The sequence below is a fragment of the Callospermophilus lateralis genome, chromosome 12 (assembly GCF_048772815.1).
Source record: "Callospermophilus lateralis isolate mCalLat2 chromosome 12, mCalLat2.hap1, whole genome shotgun sequence".
NCBI classification, from domain to species: domain Eukaryota; kingdom Metazoa; phylum Chordata; class Mammalia; order Rodentia; family Sciuridae; genus Callospermophilus; species Callospermophilus lateralis.
The window spans coordinates 25,760,900-25,780,166 of record NC_135316.1 but is presented as its reverse complement, the minus strand read 5'-3'; the positions used below and the strand labels follow the sequence as shown (position 1 = coordinate 25,780,166).

Here is a 19,267-nt window from a genome sequence, read left to right as displayed (position 1 = left end):
GTTCCATTAGTGGACTCCTGAATCAGCAGGTTGCACTAAGTGCATTCGAAAATGACTCCTGGTTTCTGGATTTCCAGGCTTGTCTCATGCCCATCACTCAAGGATGGCTAGGGTCTCCTCCTTCCATCTCTACCAGGGTCAGAGGCTGGTAGGTGGGCCCCCAGAGGATATGGCATCAGTGAGATAAGAACCTGGTCCTCCCAAGTGGCAAGTCATGTTCACTGTGCTAATGGGTCTCCAGAGTCCAGCCTTGGCTGTGAGTGTAATCAGGAGGCAGCTCCTTCCTGTCTAGGCATCCTGTGCTTCCTTGTGCACCACAAAGGGGCTTTAAGGGTAGACTCTTGGCTAGAAGTAGCAGAAAGGGAGAAACCATGATTTGCCGAAGGTCTGTGTTGGTGGTAACAGTTAAATCCCTTGGCTGGAGATTTTCTTCTTCCAGGTCTTTTCAAGGTCTGCTGGGCTAATCCTCTAACCTGTTTGCTCTGTAGAAAATCCCTAAAGGTTTTCTCTCCTGATCACCTGCCTCTCTCTGTTGATACATTTGTTTTGAACAATGCATTTGAATACATTTGTTCTGACCTCTAGGAAAGGATTACAGAAGCTGTAAGGAGGAAGCTGTGAGTTGATATCACTGAACTTGAGCTTCATCTGTCCATCTAGCCACAACCAGGTACTAGGGAATTTTTTTTTCTTTCTTTTAAATGAAGAGGAGGAAGAAACAAGGAGGAGCCAACTGAAAAAATAACCAGAAAAATAGCTTGTGAGTTTCGACTGAGGTTGGATTCTTCGATGGAGGTGTGCCTTTCTGAAAAGGCTGGGTGGTCTAGGGACAGGGGACCAGAGTGGCCTGATGCCTGCTAAGTATTCCTCTGCTTTCTCCCCCGAACTTTGCAGATGAGGACATCCAGGTCTCTGTCTAAGGTAATAAGATGAGGCAGTGAATCTTGAAATTCTGCTCTAACTAGCCCTAAATGGGGGATGAGATCTGGTCATATTTAGCTTTCAAAGTGAAGAGGCAGGTTGTACCTGGAGCATGTGCATGTTGGGGTCCGGCCTACTGCAATGAGAATGCAAATCAGGGAAGGGGGAAAGCAGAATGCCCAGGAAGAGGACATGGATGTGGGACAGGCAGTTGGAGATTCCACCTTTCTGTGTTCCTCTTTCCTTCACCCTGATGTGGAGGTTACATGATCAGGTCAGTGTGACCCATAATGGGAATGTGCTCCTGCCTGGCTGGGTTCATGAACCATCTCTTTACTTCCCCAGCACCTAAAATATCATCCTTGAGTAGAGATTCATTTATTTGGACAGATAATTCCTTTTTTTGGCATTCTTTTTGAAAACTTAGTGGCGTTTGAGATGGGATTCTTGTGTGTGAATTAAGCAATTAGGAAGCTTTCCTTCCAAAAATAAGTGCCAGGGTGCAGGAGAGCTCTAGTGGGAATGAAAGCCACTAGGAGAATGAATGAAGCCACACTGGGAAACAGTGGGTGACCAACCAGAGAGAGTGGAAGTCAAAGCTCCGTTGACTCCTAGACTCCTTGGAGTTGTCTCAAGTCTTTCAGGACAAATACTAGGATGTCCGGCTCCTCCTCTTCTTTCTTTCCTTCTCCCCTTCTTTCTTTCCTTCAGGAAATATGTAAGTGCCTATAAGCATGAGATACTGTGTTAGGCTTTGAGATCCTAAGCTGAGACCCAGATCTTTTAGTAAAGAGTCTGACAGTCCAGGAGAAGAAGAGCTCAAGTGTGGCTAAATTCACCAAGTGAATGAAGGTGGCATGAAGTGGAGGAAGCTCTACTCCATTCCCAGTAGAAATGGAGCAGGCGCAAATGTGTTGAGATGTGAAACAGCATGACTTTTGGAAACTGCAGCAAGGGTAGGGCGAGGTCATGACAAGGGATGAGGCTGGGAGTATTTTGTTTCAGGACTTCTGCACCCTGAGAAGTCACAGGGAAATGTAGGTGAGGTAGTAACGTGGCCAATGCTCACATTTATTCCTAAGGCCACTCTGGCAGCTGCATAGAGGAAGGGCAGGAAAGGAGACCATGGAACTAGGGCACTGGTGGATACTAAGTCTGAAAGTGGTATCTTTATTCTCACACGATTATTCTAGTCATAGCAAGAGAATCATAAGTGATAATTACAAGTTTGATAGAACATTCTCACGCTTGTTCCTGCAAAGGAGAGGCTCATGATTATTGCAGTCAGCTTATGTTGATTAATGTGGATTTGCTGTGGAGGCCCTTCCCTGTGATATCTTACAAAGAGGCAGTCTACGGCAGACCCTGCCTCCCAAGCAAGGAAAATGACACATAAAAATCCTACCCCAACAGGCACCGTGGAGCATTCCTGAAATCCCAGAGGCTGGGAAGGCTGAGATAGGATTGTGAGTTCAAAGCCATTCTCAGCAATGGCAAGGTGCTAAAATGACTCAGTGAGATCTTCTCTCTAAATAAAATACAACATAGGGCTGGGATGTGGCTCAGTGGCTGAGACCCTACCCCCATTGTGAGATGCTCACCTAATCCAAATTGGTCTGAGGTGAGGCCTCAGCTCAATCCTGGCTTTTGTCATGATGGTATGGATACTGACACACAAGGTGACACCTGGGGGACCCCTATGTGAGACATCCAGAGGGACTGACTGCTTTTGATGTTCCTGGATTGGCACATCATGTAGGGCCTAATGTTCATTGCCATAGAATCTTGTGGGAGGAGATAAAAATAATTCATAAAAAGAATGGCAGCTATTATGAAGACAAACAACAATAAGTGTTGGTGAGGATGTGGGGGAAAAGGTACACTCACACATTGCTGGTGGGACTGCAAATTGATGCAGCCATTATGGAAAACAGTATGGAGATTTCTTGGAAAATTAGGAATGGAACCACCATTTGACCTTGCTATCCCTCTCCTCGGGCTACACCCAAAGGACTTAAAAACAGCATATTACAGGGACACAGCCTGTAATGTTTATAGCAGAACAATTCACAATACCTAAACTGTGGAACCAACCTAGATGCCCTTCAATAGATGAATGGATAAAATGTGGCATATATACACACTGGAATATAACTCAGCAATAAAAAGAATAAAATCATGGCATTTGTAGGTAAATGGATGGAGTTAGAGAAGATAATGCTAAGTGAAGTTAGCCAATCCCCAAAAACCAAATACTGAATGTTTTCTCTGATATAAGGAGGCTGATTCATAGTGGAGTAGGGAGGGGGAACATGAAAGGAATAGACAAACTCTAGATAGGGCAGAGGGGTGGGAGGACAAGGGAGTGGGCATGGGGTTAGAAATGATGGTGGAATGTGATGGATATTATCCAAAGTACATGTATGAAGACACAAATTGGTGTGAACATACTTTGTGTACAACCAGAGATATGAAAAATTGTGATCTATATGTGTAATAAGAATTATAATGCATTCTACTGTCATATATAAATTTAAAAAATTAAAAAATAATTAGAAAGGCTACATAAACATCAATGGCATAACAGAAAACAAAGGGGATTCCATTAGAATGTGCTTCCCAAATCTGGCTGCATAGAACTCACTTTGGGAGCCTCTGGTCTCCACCACTAGGGAGTCAGGTCCATGTAATTTCTGTGCTTAACCTAGTGACTGACTGGCACATGAGCGAGCTCAGTGAGTATGTTGAGAATGGATGCATCCCCAAGGTTCATCCTAACCCTGCGATTCCATGCATCCTTCTGGCTCAGAGAGGTAGAAGGGAGGTGTTTGCTGGAAAAATCCTTGAGGTAGGAAGAAGGACTCCTGATCACAGGAGCTGGTAACTAGATCAGTTTGGCAACTTTGCAGCTATTTTACATAAATGACAGGTGAGGGGTTGGCTGGGGGAAGCTGGTTTCAATTTCCCACCTTTCTCCTAATTAGCTTTTAAATTGAACGCAGCTTCTATTTGAGAAAGGTGAGCTGGCTTTTATAAAGCAGCAGATAGAATCTGCCACCTGCCACGGTTTAAGGTTTTGTCTGAGAAAACAAAATAAGTATGGGAACCTAAGTGCCTGGCCTAGTGAGAACTAGCCAGCTAGCTCAGAAGACAGACAGGAGAGAGGCGAGGAGGGGCCCTGGGTCAGGTCAAGAAACTCCAGGTTCAGATCAGCCAATTACTTGCATTTTCGTGTGTTGTCCAGTCCCTGTGGGTCCATGACCTGGCTATGGGAAGCACAGATAGAAACAACAGAGGAGGCCTCAAATTTAAATGAGGGCCTCTAGTGGGGAGAATCTTAACAACCCCAGCCACCATCTCCTGTTCTATCCTCCCAGGTTCTCCCGCCCAGGTTCCTCACTGTCCTCTTCTAAAATCTAATCCACTCTATCTAGGCTCTCAGTTGCTCAGAGTACCTCCTGCCCCATCATTGATTTGAACCTTTGATAATTACCTGTTGTAATACCTTTTGTTTTTATTTTTATTTTTCGGTACTGGGTATTGAACTCAGAGGAATTTTATCACTGAGCCACATGACCCAGTCATTTTTATTTTGAAACAGGGTTTGGTGTATTGCTGGGGTTGGCTTTGAACTTGGGATCCTCCTGCCTTAGCCTCCCAGAGTCCTACGCCACCATATTTGGCCCTTTTGTTTTTAAATAATAGGATTTTTAAAATATAAAAGCAGTGCATATTTATATAAAAGGTTTGGGAAATCAAGGAGCTTTACAGTTGATTTCTGGCTGTTTTGGAAACTTCTAAGAACAGCGATGCACACAGAGAAGTGGAAAAGGCTCTATCAGCTCCCTAGTGCCCTTTCTTATTTCTCAGAATCAGGCCATAGTTCATGGGCTGCACTGGAAGCCCCAACTTTGCCATGTGTCCCTGTGAATAAAGTCTTTTTTACATAGGAGAGTTCAAATGTAGATACAGAGACTATTAAAGAGACTCCTGTTGCATTGACTTAGAAATCAGTGCAGGGCCAAAGGACAGTGACACCAAAATTCACTGTCTGAAAGAAAGGTGGCATTTTAATATGGATATGGGAGGTCACACCCTCTTCTTCCTGCCATGGTAGAATGTAGTGTTGTGATGGGACACTGTGTGCCTCTTGGAGAAACTGCAGGAAACAGAGTCACCAAGCTCATAATCTTGCACAACAACATATTGTTATCTGAGTATGGGAGATGGGGTATAGAGATGTAGAAGCCACCCATCCTGGGGGTGGCTTGGTTAGACCTGGGGCATCTGGAACCCCTGGCTGTGAGTTGCCTCCTGTCTTGACCCTTGTTGCTTTACAAGTATTAAATTTTTTTTCTGTATGTGTCATGATGTGACAAAGGTTGGGAAGCACAGCTCTGTTCAATAGATTGCAGCTTTGGTTCTATGAGAGGAAAGATAAAGTTTGTGTTGGCAAGCTTTCTGCTATTATGACAAAACACCTGAAATAATCATATAAGGAGGAAAAGATTGATTTTGGCCTCAGAATTTTAGAGGATTTCAGTCCATGGTAGCTTGTCCCTCTTGCTTTGGGCCTCTGGCAAGGCAGAACATCATAGTGGGGAGCATGTGTTAGAACAAAGCTTCTCGTCTCATGGCAGCTGGAACATTAAAGAGAGAAACAGAAGGAGGCCAGGTTCTGAAAGGTTCCAACTACCAGGAGTGCCTTAGGCTAGAGACTAAACCTTCAACACATGGGCCTTTGGAGGACACTGAAAATCCAAACCGAAGAAAGCTCTTAAGACACACATCCGGAAGTCACTTGAATAAATCTTACAAACTGATAGGACTTTGTAGATTACATCTTGCCCAGACTCCCGTTCCACACACATTTTGCACAGATGATCATCAGGTGGATTCCACCTGATGGGAAAGTCAATGCTTCAGAGAGACTCCTACCTTTTATGTGCAACTCCAAATTTTATAAAATTCTTCATTTTATTGAACCAGACATTTCTCCAACTATAGTTCATTATAACATGATGGTAATATTGATTTGACTTTTCTGATCCATAAATTTCCATTTACTTCCCTATAATTCCCAAACTTTGACCTGATTCTGTCCTTTGAACCACGTAGAAGAACTTTGTACTATATCATAAGTGGCAGCCCTTCTGACATTGCCCTTCCTATAGGAGTTTTGTGTTAATAAAAGACTAATTTTTAGAATAGTCTTAGAGTTACCAAAAAAAAAAAGAGAGAGAGATAAAAGTTTCCACACACTACTCCCCACCATGTACCCAGTTTTCTTTATTATTTATATCTCATAGTGCATTTGTTATAAATAATGAACCAATATTGATATGTCATAATTAACCAAACTCTATACTTCATGCAGGTTTCCTTAATTTCTACCTAATGTCCTTTGTCTGTTCCAGGATCCCGTATTACATTTAGTTGACATGTCTCTTTAGTCTCCTCTTGGCTCTGACATTTTCTTAAACTTTTCTTGACAGGGCTTTATCCCAAGCCACCTGGACATGTGCACACACATGCAAACATATACATAAATATTTCTACATGTAGCCATCTGTATCTATATTAACCTAAACATGAGCTATATCCACAATTATAGTCCATTATAACATGATGGTAATATTGATCAGACTTTTCTGATCCATAAATTTCCATTCCAACAAAGAGAAACCTGGTTTCTACCATCTGCCTTCAACTTTTTGGGAGGATGGGCACCAGCGATTGAACTCAGGGGCACTCAGCCACTGAGCCATATCCCCAGCTCTGTTCTATATTTTATTTAGAGACAGGGTCTCACTGAGTTGCTTGGTGCCTTGATATTGCTGAGGCTGGTTTTGAACTGGAGATTCTCCTGCCTCAGCCTCCTGAGCTCCTGGGATTACAGGCATTTGCTACCCCGCCCAGCTGCTGTCTACTTCTTAATTGTTCATTTCCGATATATGTATATGACAGTTGCCATAATGTTAATCTATGAGAATTTCTCTTTTGTTTTATTCTTTTGTCAAGTTAAGCATCATAGCTCCTTTAGCCATCTTGTTCATCCTCCATCAATTTCATGGGAAATGAGCACAGATCACTTTCTGCATTTTGCAAATGAGGAAAATTGAACTCTATCACTCATTCACATTTGAGGCACTAGTTGAAGTGTTGTACACACATTAAGTCATTCTTCCTCACAACAACCTTATGAGCTCGTTAATGATAATATCCTCGAGTAATAGGAGGAGAAGTTAATCACGCGTCCAAATTCAGATAAAGAGTGTGACTTCCAAGTTCATGCCCTTGAGTATTGTCATGCCACACAGCTGCTGAAGGAATCTTTCTGAAGGACGGCTTTGCTTTGCACATACCATACAAACCTTCAGTGGTTCACATTTTCCCATAGGATAAGACCAAGTTTCTTAGCCTAGCTTTCAATGCTTCTGCAACCCACAGCCAACCCTGTGCTCCAGCTTATCCTTTCTGAGCAGTGGAGACCCCTGGAGCATGCCTGGATACTGTTGCTTATCCTAATGAGCATGTCATCTTCCCTTCCTCTCAGTCCAGACCAAGCCCCGTGCATTCCAGAAGTCCCTTTCCCCTCCTATCGACACTTGACACTCACTGATGTCCTTTGTCTGATATTTAGTCTGGGCTGTATTTTGTTGATGTACTTTCCATTCATCTGTTGGTCTCTCCATTGCATCCTCAATGCCAGCTTGTTGTTACTGCTGATACCTCCGAGTTTTAATATTCGTAAACCTACTTAATGAGAAGTTGGATTCACAATTGCAATATTTCCTCAGATATCATCACAGTCTATTCATAGATAACCACATCTGCATGTAGTGCACATTAGCAAATAAACCAACATGGTCTGAGACCATGGCCCGTGCTCTGTGAAATCTTCTCTCCCTCAGATTACCTTCATATTCCAGGAGGTCAAGACCAAATATTCTAAATGCTCCCATCAGTACCGCTCTGTGGAGGACTCAGCTGTGCTAAAGGACAATAAATGTTGTACCTCAGTTGCCAATTTAAAAGGGTCTGGCCCCCTGTATCTCAGCTTTAGATGTGCTTCCTTCAGGTCTCTAGGGAAGGTCTGGAAGAAAGAGAATTTTAAGTTTCGTTTCAAAGAACGAACTTGTGTTCAAACTGAAGGCTGTTTGCTAAACTTTAGTTATTTCAGTGCTGCCTTCATAATTTTTGCCATATCTCATGCTCCCTTTTATTTTTTTACTTGAATTTTAATTTCATCCTAAGTAATAACAACTGCAAAAATCACATGCTTAAAGTGCTTCTTATAGTTTTTCAAATGGATAGCAAAATAAATGCATAGCCATTAGGTGATTGTCTATCTGCATCCTGCACAGAATTATGTCACCTACCCCTGTGGTGTGCTTACTACCTTGGAAAAAAATGTTCTAAGATTGTGGTCTTTTCCTCTCCACCCCTTTCTAGATGTGAAGCCTTTCTGATGAGAGCACTGGTGTTCAGGCTGGGCACCTGTGTCCTGGCAGGTTCCACTAAGGCATCTTTGGGCATTTTGAGTTCTGGGCAAGACTAAGAGCATTTTCTTTCCTAAAGAGCAAGATAACATTAGCTCCACTTCTATTCCTTACCATCTACAAGGATGCTGGTTAAGACTGTGTTGGAAGAAAGCATATATTGATTTTTTAAGGTGTGAAAATCATAAGACAAGGGTATCCATCATTAGCACTTCTGGAAAGATTATTTGTGGGTAGTAATTCATTTCATGCATTGAGTACTTCTTTGAGCTTCTTTGAACTCTTCCTAGCTTGGGATCAGGAAAGCTGGCTTCAAGTATACCTTGCTTATTGTAAGAAAATGAAATAAAGGCCCAGGTGGCTTGGGACCTTATTACACTTTTCTTCTACTTGACTCAGGTTGAAAATAAGCCTTTGGCTCAAGTCCAGAAGCCACCCTCCAAGATCAAGAACCTCAAAATGACCCGACTTTTGCATAAGGTAGGAAGTGTTGGTTAGTGACTTTAGGAAAGGACGAGGGCAGTGGATGGAAGAAATAGCTTTTTCAGGCACTTTTGGCCAACTCAGCATGACAATGAGAGCCCTCTATCCATATCACCATGCTTCTCTCCACACAGTTTTAAACATGGCTATTTGTTGATAGTTAGATTATCTCTTTCCCAATCGGTTAATCAATCAATGTAGGAGGGCAGTGACCCAAGTGAGAAGGTCAAGTCTATAAAGTAGCCGTAGAGGAAATGGGAGTTTTTGTTGCATCAAGAAAGATTTGCATTGTATAGCACAAAGGCCTTCCCCATGTTTGGAAGGTAAAATATTGGAATGAGAATAATAATGGCTATCACTTATGGCATACTCTACATAGTTTCACAAAAGCTATGAGGTAGGTCCCATTTTTGAGAGTGATGAAATAATTAAGGCTGAGAGAAAGAATCAATGTGACCCATTCAGTGTCTACAGCTAGTGAGTGGTGGAATGGGGAGTCAACCCCAGATCCTGTGTGCTAGATTACTCTGCACCCTCGAATCTTCTTTTTTTTTTTCCCTTCAAGAATCTGGGTTTAGGCTCATCCTTGTTGTGGGGAGGAGTCTAGAAGAAATGACCTCTGGAGAATTTTCTTATCTGAGGTTTCTATACCTTATCCAATTTCTCCTTCTATAGGGTACAAACACCAACATTACTTCACTCCCTTTTATGGATACCAAGGAGAAGAAGAATGTGATCAACCTCCCACACATCAGTAACAAAATTCTGCTGAAGCCTGGTGTGCTGTCCCAGGTGAGTACAGGGGAGTGGACATGCTCCTGAGCAGACAGGTGAAAGACCTAGCTTCAGTTCAGAACCGCATCTAGAAAAGTCCAGAAAGGTGGGGGAAAGGAGTAGCAGCTAGAGAGTTGGGTTCAAGTCCTTTTCTCACTCTTTGTACTGAATATGAACTTGGGTAAATATGCATTTTGCTTTCTCTTACCTACAAAGTGGGCCTTTAGGGAATCATCAGGGGTGATTCATTGAGGAAAGGAAAAATAAAGTTGTGGTGCATAAATGATAGAAGAAAACAAAATCTTGTTTTCCTTCCATGTCATCTACCATTTTTTTATAGGGACCCAATAAGATACTATGTAGGAAAGTCGTAAGAGGTGTTGTTATATAAATTCAAGTTTACATGTCCTTAAGCAAGTTACTTTATCTAGTTAGGAGCTGGCCTCCTCAAGAGCAATGATAAAAACTGTTTTCATCTCTTTCTACAGTGACAAACCCCTGGGGTTCTCAACTGTATGCTCTAATGTGCATGTCTCCTGGGGCATGAGATGAGAATTAGATACTTCCTTTGGGAGAAAGGTGAAGAAAACCTACTGTCTCTTAACTACTGTTTTCTCCCTGGGAAGGTAGGACAAATCCTGTCTGGATGTGAGTGTTTTGGGGCATATGAATAGTTTATGTCCCCCAGAAGAAGTTGAAGTAGTTCTTTATTACCAATTTCTTTCCTTGGACGGGAAATTCAAACGCACAGTCGTAAGCTGGCCTCTGAGTACAAGGCTTTAGAAGCACCTTTCCACCCTAGCAAGAAGACTCATGAACACAAGGTAGAAGAGAAACCACCAAAGAAGCACAAGGTGCCTCTGACGGCAGCAGGCAGCAGGTATGACACTGGTGGGGTGGGCAGTAGCAGCATAGGCGGTGGTTGGGGGGTGGTCAGTGTTAAGAGCTGAGCTGACCTGGAGAGGGCTTAGTGGCCATATGTTGGAGTAGTCAACTAAAGCTACAAATCAAAATGAAAGAAGTTAAGCCTTTACCCTCTTATTGAAACAGTATAAACAAGAGGCTGGGTAAGAGAAAGTACCAGCATCACACTGTCTATTACCTACCTTGGAACTATTCAAGGTAAGGGTCAGATGCATTAGTGCAGACAGAGGGCACAGTCTCACTGCCTGGGGAGCCCCAACAAAAGACTCTGTCATTTTACGGACTTAGGAACAGAGGAAAGTGAGTAGGGAGGAGCTAGGAGTGGACAAGTCCAGAATACTGAAAGTAAAGTGTCCTGAAAGTTCTGCCTTTCTCTTGACAAGGGGGTCTTGGTAGAGGTGCTTGAGGCAGGCCTCTGCTGGGTCTCCAATAGAGGGCTCTGAGTGGGGGCTTCTGGGTTAGACAGGCTCAGATGCCTTAGAGAATCAGTCGCCTGCCAGGAGAATTTTGTTCTCAGCTGCAGCTCTGGTCAGAGACCACAAGCTCAGGCTGTGGACCAAGTCTGGTGTGGGAAGACAGCTGCCCCTGTGGAGCCTGCCAGATTAAGCCGGGTAATTGTCTATTGTGAGATCTGAAAGATCACACACAGTCTTCTGGCAGGAGCTACACTCCTCACGAAGTTCAGAGATTTCATGACCTCTTAGGATTCAAAGGAAGAGAACCAAAGTCCACTTAGCACTTACCATATGCCAACACTGTCCACTGCTCACAGCTCTTCTGCCACAGTGCTGAAGTTGAAATTGTTGTCCTTTTTAAATGATCTGAGGAGTGACCCTCCTGCCAGGAGATGATTTCAGTTCTGAGTTCATTCTCCCTTTACAGAGATGGTATCTGCCTCCTTCTATCTTGGGTCCTGATTCTGTCCTTTGGGCAAGGAACATGCCTTATTTAGCTTTGACATGACTGCTCTTCAGGTATATGAAGACAGTGGCCTTGTGCTCTATGTCTTTTTTTCTTTCTTTCTCCTCACAGTTCAACTTTTCAGCAGTTTGTCAAATAACATGGTGCCTCCTACCTTGATCCTGGCTTCCTGTCTCTGAGTACTCTTCATTTTATTCAAATGTGAATCTCACTCCCCACCTGGCCCCCCTTGCCCTAATTCAAACGCTCATGTGATCTGTCTCATGTAAATTAGAGAGGCACTAACAAGCATTTCCTCTATGGTTTGAAGTATTAGCTGGCTCCCCTGCAGGCCGGAGTGGGAGTAACCACAGGACTTTTTTTCTTTTTTCTTTTTTTTTTTTAGTTTTATTGATTTTATTTTTTTTAAATACATGATAGAGAAGTGCATTACATATAGAGCACAATGTTTCATATCTTTGTATATAGAGTATGTTCATGCCAATTCATGCTTTTATACATGTACTTTTTTGCATTACAATTCTTATATACCACAATTTTTCATATCTGTTTATATATAAAGTATATTAACACCCAATTTGAGTCTTCATACATGTACTTCGGATAATGATGTCCATCATGTTCCACCACCTTGCTAATCCCCTGCCCTCTCCCTTTCCCTCCCACCCCTCTCCCCTATCTAGAATTCATCTAATCCTCCCATGCTCCCCCTTCTTACCCCACTATGAGTCAGCCTCCTTATTTCAGAGAAAACATTCAGCATTTGTTTTTTGGGGATTGGCTAACTTCACTTAGCATTATCTTCTCCAACGCCATCCATTTATCTGTAAATGCCATGATTTTATTCTCTTTTATTGCTGAGTAAAATTCCATTGTGTATATATGCCACATTTTTTTATCCATTCATCCACTGAAGAGCATCTAGGTTGACTCCACAGTTTAGCTATTGTGAATTGTGCTGCTATAAACATGGATGTGGCTGTGTTCCTATAGTATGCTGTTTTTTAAAAAAGGTACACTCATACATTACTGGTGGGACTGCAAATTGGTACAGCCAATTTAGAAAGCAGTATGGAGATTCCTTGGAAATCTGGGACTAGAACCACTGTTAGTTTGACCCAGCTATCCTTCTCCTTGGACTATACCACTGGACTTTTAAAGTTGCTTTTATGTCACCTGCCTGGTCCAGAAAACTTGTAGTTTTCAAACCTTCTCAAAATAAACTATTTGTCTGACCTGATTCCACATGAACTTGGACAAATATCACCTTAATGGTACACTATTGTTGTTATAGGCTTTACTTCTGGACTTATTATTTTAAATATTTATAATAATAATAATTCATATTTTGCAGCAATCCATAGCTCTTGGGGTACTAAATTCTCTTTTCCCTTATGTTTGTGTTGTCATATTGAATTTTTTAAAATAGTTCCAAAACCTTGGCATTTATCCTTGTTATATTTCCTCGTGGGAATATTCTCCATGCATTATCTTTAAGAAACCACCTATTTGAGGAAAAGGCTCATGAACTAGAAAAGACATCACATCATCTGCACTTTCGGTAATACCCTTGTTGCCTCAACTTAACTAACAATTATCCTGTTTTTTCACATAGAAGCCCTAAAGAATTTTAAGAGTAAGCTGTCTCCTTATGAGCAAAGTGAAATCCTGGGCTACACAGAGCTATGGTTCCTGGGGCTTGATGCTGAGAAACTCAATGTGGCTCCAGAGAAATTCAGCAAGACAAGTTTTGATGATGAACATGGCTCCTATCTGAAGGTGATGAGGGAGGAGGTCATGGTGACCTCAGGTGGCTTGGGTGCAATAGAGAGTATGGAAAGGAAAGCAAAAGGGGATATTTTATAATGTTTTGTGTTGAGATGACAGGAACTAGACATTCCAACAGATGCTAATGAGTGCTAAACCAAATAAACACCTTGTTTAAACATGAAATTTAGTATGCAAAATCTTCTAACAGAATGGTGATTTTCTTCAAGGGTATTTGGGATAACAAGTTTGCATCCTGAGTGAACTCTCACAGGCTATTCTCTTGCACTGTCCTGGACCCCTTGGAAAAGATCAGACTGGAGTAAGATGCACTTGCCCCTCAATCTCCCTTTTTGTCTCCTCCACACAAGCCCATTCATGGCTCCTTTTGTGTTTTATAGCAGATGTCATTCCCTCCACAGATAAGAATAGTTTTTGTCACTGTAGTGTCCCTCGTGCACAGTGCTTTGCTTCATTGTGTTTTTCAAAAATTGATTGCAGAGACTCCTCCTTTTCTGACTGTAGCTCTGGGGATCCCAGGGTAATGTCTCTTTCTAGCCTAGGGATGAAATCTGGACAGTGACCCCCTCTTCTGAGGATGTCTGCTGCATGAGTGACACTTAATCCACCTGGCTGTGAGCTGTCTCCACTTTCCTACTTCTGGAAATTCCATCACAACTTGGTTTTAGGATATGAATCTTTGAGGGCTTCATAGAAGAGATAAATTTTCTTAACATCATGTTTCTCAAGTTTGACTGTGCACACAAATCACTTTGGGTTCCTGTTCAGGTGCAGATTTGTGTTTAGCAGGTCTGGGGTGGGACCTGAGATTTTGCATTTCTGAAAAGCATCTTGGTGAAGCCTATACCACAGGTCCTTAGGTAACACTTCTAAGAAGCAAGGATGTGATTTTATCACTCACTCTTCATCTGGAACCCTGGTTTTTAACAATTTTAGGTCAAAGATCCCTTTGAGTATCTTCATCCCAGAAACATTAAGCTGTGCACGTGCAAAGCTTTGGGGCATTAATAGGTCCTTGGTTAAGAATCTTCAATATGAACATTTTCTCCAATTCAACCACATGTCCACAACCCCTCACTCCTTGCTCCTTCCTTTGCTTTGCCCTACCTGAGTCTAGAGTCTCTAAGAAATTACCTGGGATTTCAATGCTACCTTTATGGGAATTCACTGGAACTCAGTTCTTCAGTCTCAAATCTTAGAGAAGTATGATTTGCATGGGGAGAGAGAGATAATGTGCATTCTCTGTAAGCTCCAATTTTTATACCTATTTTATTCTGGCATATACACAAATATATAATTCCTAAACAAATAATAGCTACATTCTCACAACAAATGTTAATTGTAAAATTATTTACAGAGCACCTGTCATAATTTTTTAGACTCTGAAAATAAAAAGGGAACTATCATGAGTCAAGTAAGCACAACCAAAGTCCAAGTTGACATATAAGCCAATAATTATGAGGCAACCAAACTGATGACATGAAGAAGATAAATGTAAATGCTTGAAAAATATATGCCAAATTTGTGCAGATTCTGTCCCATTTTCATGAAAGACCTTTTAGTCTTGACTAACCCTCTCTGATGTATCAGTAAAAAGTTTTACATGCTCAAATTTATGGTGTTGATTCTTCTTTGTGAATAATCCTTTATCCTCAAACACACAGTCACAAACCAACCTGAAAACTTGTACACGCTCATCCCTCACCTCTTTCAAATTCATGTGTAATTGTAGAAAGCTGAGATCAAGAGCCTGATGACCTTAGAAATCATCTTATCCAGATTCTCATCTTCATCTTCACAGATGAGGTCGCTCTAGCTCAGAGTACATAAGTGACTTATTTGAAGCCACCTAGCTCAAGTCTTTAATGGAAAATTTCCTGTGGTTTTAACTAAACACCTGGTTTCTTGCACAAGGATAGTCATGGGTGATTCTGGCTCTTAGAAAATATTACTCTCACCAAGAAGTCTGTATTAACTTCAGAAGGGGACTAAATATGAATAAGTATAAGAGAGGAACAAATCTGGTCAGGAAGGAACAGAACAGGCATAAAGCCTTCTCTGATTGATAGAGACACATCAAGGGTCAGAGATAGAACTCCCCTAAAAGGGAGCTGATGTTGAACTTGAAGAGTCATGAAATGTCCAAAATAGAAAGGGCTTTCAGTTTTATCCAGCCCCCTTACTTTTTAGGTCCCAAGAAAGACATGCAGGAAACCAAAGGGCTGGGACTAGCACCCAACATTTCCAAAGACTAACTAAAGTTCTTTTCACTGCTTGACATGGATGGAGCCTGTGGAACTAACTGCCCCTGGCATCACATGGGTAGTCTTGGATCCAGGAGATCACCTAACCACTACAGTAACAGAAAGAAGGGTGGGAGTTCAGAACCACTCCTCTCCAAGGAGTGACCCATGATCTAGGGATGGGGATCCAAGGACCCTAGGGGCTGGCTCTTTTCCTCACCTCTGGCCTGGGTTCTGCAGGTCCTGCATGACCACATTGCCTACCGCTACGAGGTTCTGGAGATGATTGGAAAAGGGTCCTTTGGACAGGTGGCCAAGTGCTTGGATCACAAAAACAATGAGTTGATGGCCCTGAAAATCATCAGGAACAAAAAGAGGTGTGGCTCCATGGATGACATAGGCCATAGAAGATGGATTGCCTGGCTTCTAGCTGCTTCAGGACTCCAAACCTTTCTGCCTCTGCCTCTTCCTCTTATATTTCTCTTTATTCTCCCTTTCCTATTTCTCTCTCTTCATGTCTGAGTCCATGAAGGGGCAAAGCGGAAGTAAGAGTGTGGAGTTATTAGTGCTTTCTGCCGTGTTAGACATTTCTGTTGGGGTTGTGGTAGGGTCTGAGAAAATGGGCTAATTGCTGCACTATGACATGATACCTGTGTTTTCTGTTCTCATTCCCCACCCTCCCTGCCACTCCCCAATCACCTCAGATTTCACTACCAGGCCCTGGTGGAGCTGAGGATCCTGGAAGTCCTCAGAAGGAAGGATAAAGACAACAAGTACAATGTGGTACACATGAAGGACTTTTTCTATTTCCGGAATCACCTCTGCATCACCTTTGAACTTTTGGGTGGGGTCAGTCTTTTTGATTCATTTTCTTTTGAAAAGTTGCTTAAGGGAACTTGAAGAAAAACTTTGAAGTCATAAAACTAGATTTTTCTGGGCATGAATATCTAGTGACTAGTGTAGACATAGCAGTCGCACAATTATCTAGAAGGTCCAGGAGTGAGGAGAACGGGACCCAAAACGGAGATCTCACCCCATTCCTCAGTAAACCTGTTATCTGCCAGCATACTCATGTTGTGCTTCCCTGGTGCTGAGGACTAAGTACTGAGTAGGTGGAAAGTCCAAAACAAGGCCTCTGCCCTCAAGAGCTAAATTAAAACATGTTTAAAAGGACTTTCTTTGCTATCATGTTCCCCACACACTGGCTTCCCATCTATACGGTATAGAGGCTGAAACCTAAAAGAACAGGAAGCTGGATGATCAGAGTGGGAAAAGGACTTTAATTCTGAGTAAAGAAGGAGAAGGGCAGATATTTTGGGTAAGAGAGCAGAGTCTTGATTTAAATAGATTGAAATCATTTGGGTGAATATTGGAACTGAAAAAGCATTCTAAATGGGAAAATGCATGCTAATTTGATTACTCTTCTCTCTGAGAAGTCAATATGCTGCAATTTAAATAAGCCCAGAAGACATTTAGCAAAGGAGAAAAATCAGGGTGAACCCTTAGAAGACATATGTTTCTGGATTCCCTGAGTTAGTACTTGGTGCTCCCACGACACCATCACTGATGGTGAGGTTCTAGGAACAGGCTATATTTGAGAGGGAGCATGGGCACTCCCCTCACCATCTCTGATAATTACAAAATGTGTTCTATCCTACCATATGCAACAGTGAATCATCTTCTGTGGAGCAAAATAGGCAGTCCAGGCTGCCTTTCTTGCCCATTAATCACAATGCCCAGTTAGGACATCATTGTCCTTTAAAAGGGCTCTGTGAGGTCAAGAGAGGCCAGTGTGTAGAAGGAGAATCCTAAGCCCAGTGAGGTGGAGATGCCCAGGTCAGGATGGCATTTCTCTGTTGTACCTCTCAAGAATGAATGGCTTGCCAGGCACAATGGTGCACACCTGTAATCCCAGCAGCTCAAGAGACTGAGAAAGGAGGATTGCAAGTTCAAAGCCAGCCTCAGCCATTAGCAAGGCCCTAAGCAACTTATTGAGACCCTATCTCTAAATAAAATATAAAAAAGTGTTGGGGATGTGGCTCAGTGGTTAAGTGTCCCTGGGTTCAATTCCTGGTACAAAAAATATGGCTTTCTAAATACCACCAAGGCTAGATAATCTTAGAAATGGAAGATCAGGAAGAGCCTGCAGAGTCATTTCTAGGTCCTTCTCTTTCCTTCCTATCTTTGTCTCACAGTTTGCACAGAGATCACAAACTGGCAATTTACAAACAAGTTTTTCTTTTTAAAATGCTTGGCATTGGTTTCCAAGACTTGTAAGATAGCAGATTTCATATGATTGAATATGCTTTTATATAATATTTCAGGATTCTGCCTCTCTAGAGAACTGAGGATTATCTGGCAAGAGCCAGCCTTCATTATAGCAAAGCCACAGTTAGATGGGACCAAGCAGCCACACTTGTCTTTAATAGAGTAGAAGTCCCTCATTTACCTTAGCTCTTTTTAGCACACTCTCCTTTACCTACAATATTTAGATAATCTTGTTAGGTCAGGGTAGGAATGATTTGGTTGAGTGACTAGTGGGCTTCCGGGGCCCTTCCAAGGGCCTGAAAACTATGACTATTATAGAAATTTGATAAAATCTCTGAACCCACACATGTAAATGAAGTACTTAAGTGGCTTTGTCATGTAAGAAATCAGGGTACATTGGAGAATCCAGCATGGTTGAGTGCCGATCTGGGTCTACCCTGAGTCACTGAGAAGGCTAAGTTTATCAGAAAGAAAAACCTTGCCTACTGATTTGAGATTTACTTGCTTCTAGAAGGGAATCCAGATAACACAGGATTACTTGTAGGTTCAAACTTGGATACTTTTTATACTCATCACTTTTTCTGTCTTTCCCAGAATCAACTTGTACGAGTTGATGAAGAATAATAGCTTTCAAGGTTTCAGTCTATTGATAGTTCGGCGCTTCACCCTCTCTGTCTTGAAGTGTTTGCAAATGCTTTACATAGAGAAAATCATCCACTGTGATCTCAAGCCTGTGAGTATAACCTCTGTTCTGCCAGGAGAGCAGGTTCTCTTTAGAGGCAGTTAGGGCAGCCAGCATGGCCCGGGCTTCCAGAGTGGCAGCCCTAAATTTCCTGCTTATAGGCTAAGTGAGACACAGTGAAGCCTGAGGCACACATATTGGAAGGACTAAGAGAGGTGTAGTGTACTTGAGGCAGCTTAGAACCAGAGGGGTTTCCTGCAGAAGTGGTAGGCGTGGGAGGTGGCTGTCTTGAGCATCAAGATGTTCCACAAGTAGTTGTGGGGGTCTGGGTTTACCCACTTTTGCCCTTTCAATCATTAGTCGCTTATAGTTCTTAAGAATTCTTGCTGGATTCTAGAGTTTTCCCTTATCTGTTCTGCAGAGGCTTGTGCCATTCACGTAGATGGATCATTCTACTACTCTGCTCTGCTAAGTCCTTACTAGATCCACTGTACTCTGAGTTGCTCCTCAGGTATGGCACACCTCAGACCACTTCCTCTCCTTCAGTGGATGTGCCCTTCTTACTTGTCATGCTAGTATTGTATTCTTAGCTCATTCTGTGTCTCCCACTGGACTGCAAGCTCTCCAAGGTCAGACTGTTATGTCCCCAGTATCTAATATGGTGCCTGTGAGAATAATGGAAGGCATTAAATAAATGCTTGTTAAATGAGCCAATGATTGCCAATATGAAGAAGTAATACGCTCGTTCCAAAAGTAATCTG

At 42.3% G+C, this 19,267-nt stretch overlaps 1 protein-coding gene across 1 annotated transcript in view; it reads left to right on the top strand.

Moving 5' to 3' along the window:
• LOC143411820 (dual specificity tyrosine-phosphorylation-regulated kinase 4-like) overlaps nt 1-19,267 on the top strand; it is a 51,162-nt gene that overhangs the window by 23,043 nt on the left and 8,852 nt on the right. The window contains exons 4-10 of the mRNA XM_077110704.1: nt 8,823-8,903; nt 9,582-9,697; nt 10,414-10,553; nt 13,141-13,304; nt 15,797-15,933; nt 16,261-16,400; nt 18,418-18,557. Of these exons, the coding sequence (XP_076966819.1) occupies nt 8,823-8,903; nt 9,582-9,697; nt 10,414-10,553; nt 13,141-13,304; nt 15,797-15,933; nt 16,261-16,400; nt 18,418-18,557 (918 nt within the window). The remainder of the gene's footprint in view (nt 1-8,822; nt 8,904-9,581; nt 9,698-10,413; nt 10,554-13,140; nt 13,305-15,796; nt 15,934-16,260; nt 16,401-18,417; nt 18,558-19,267) is intronic.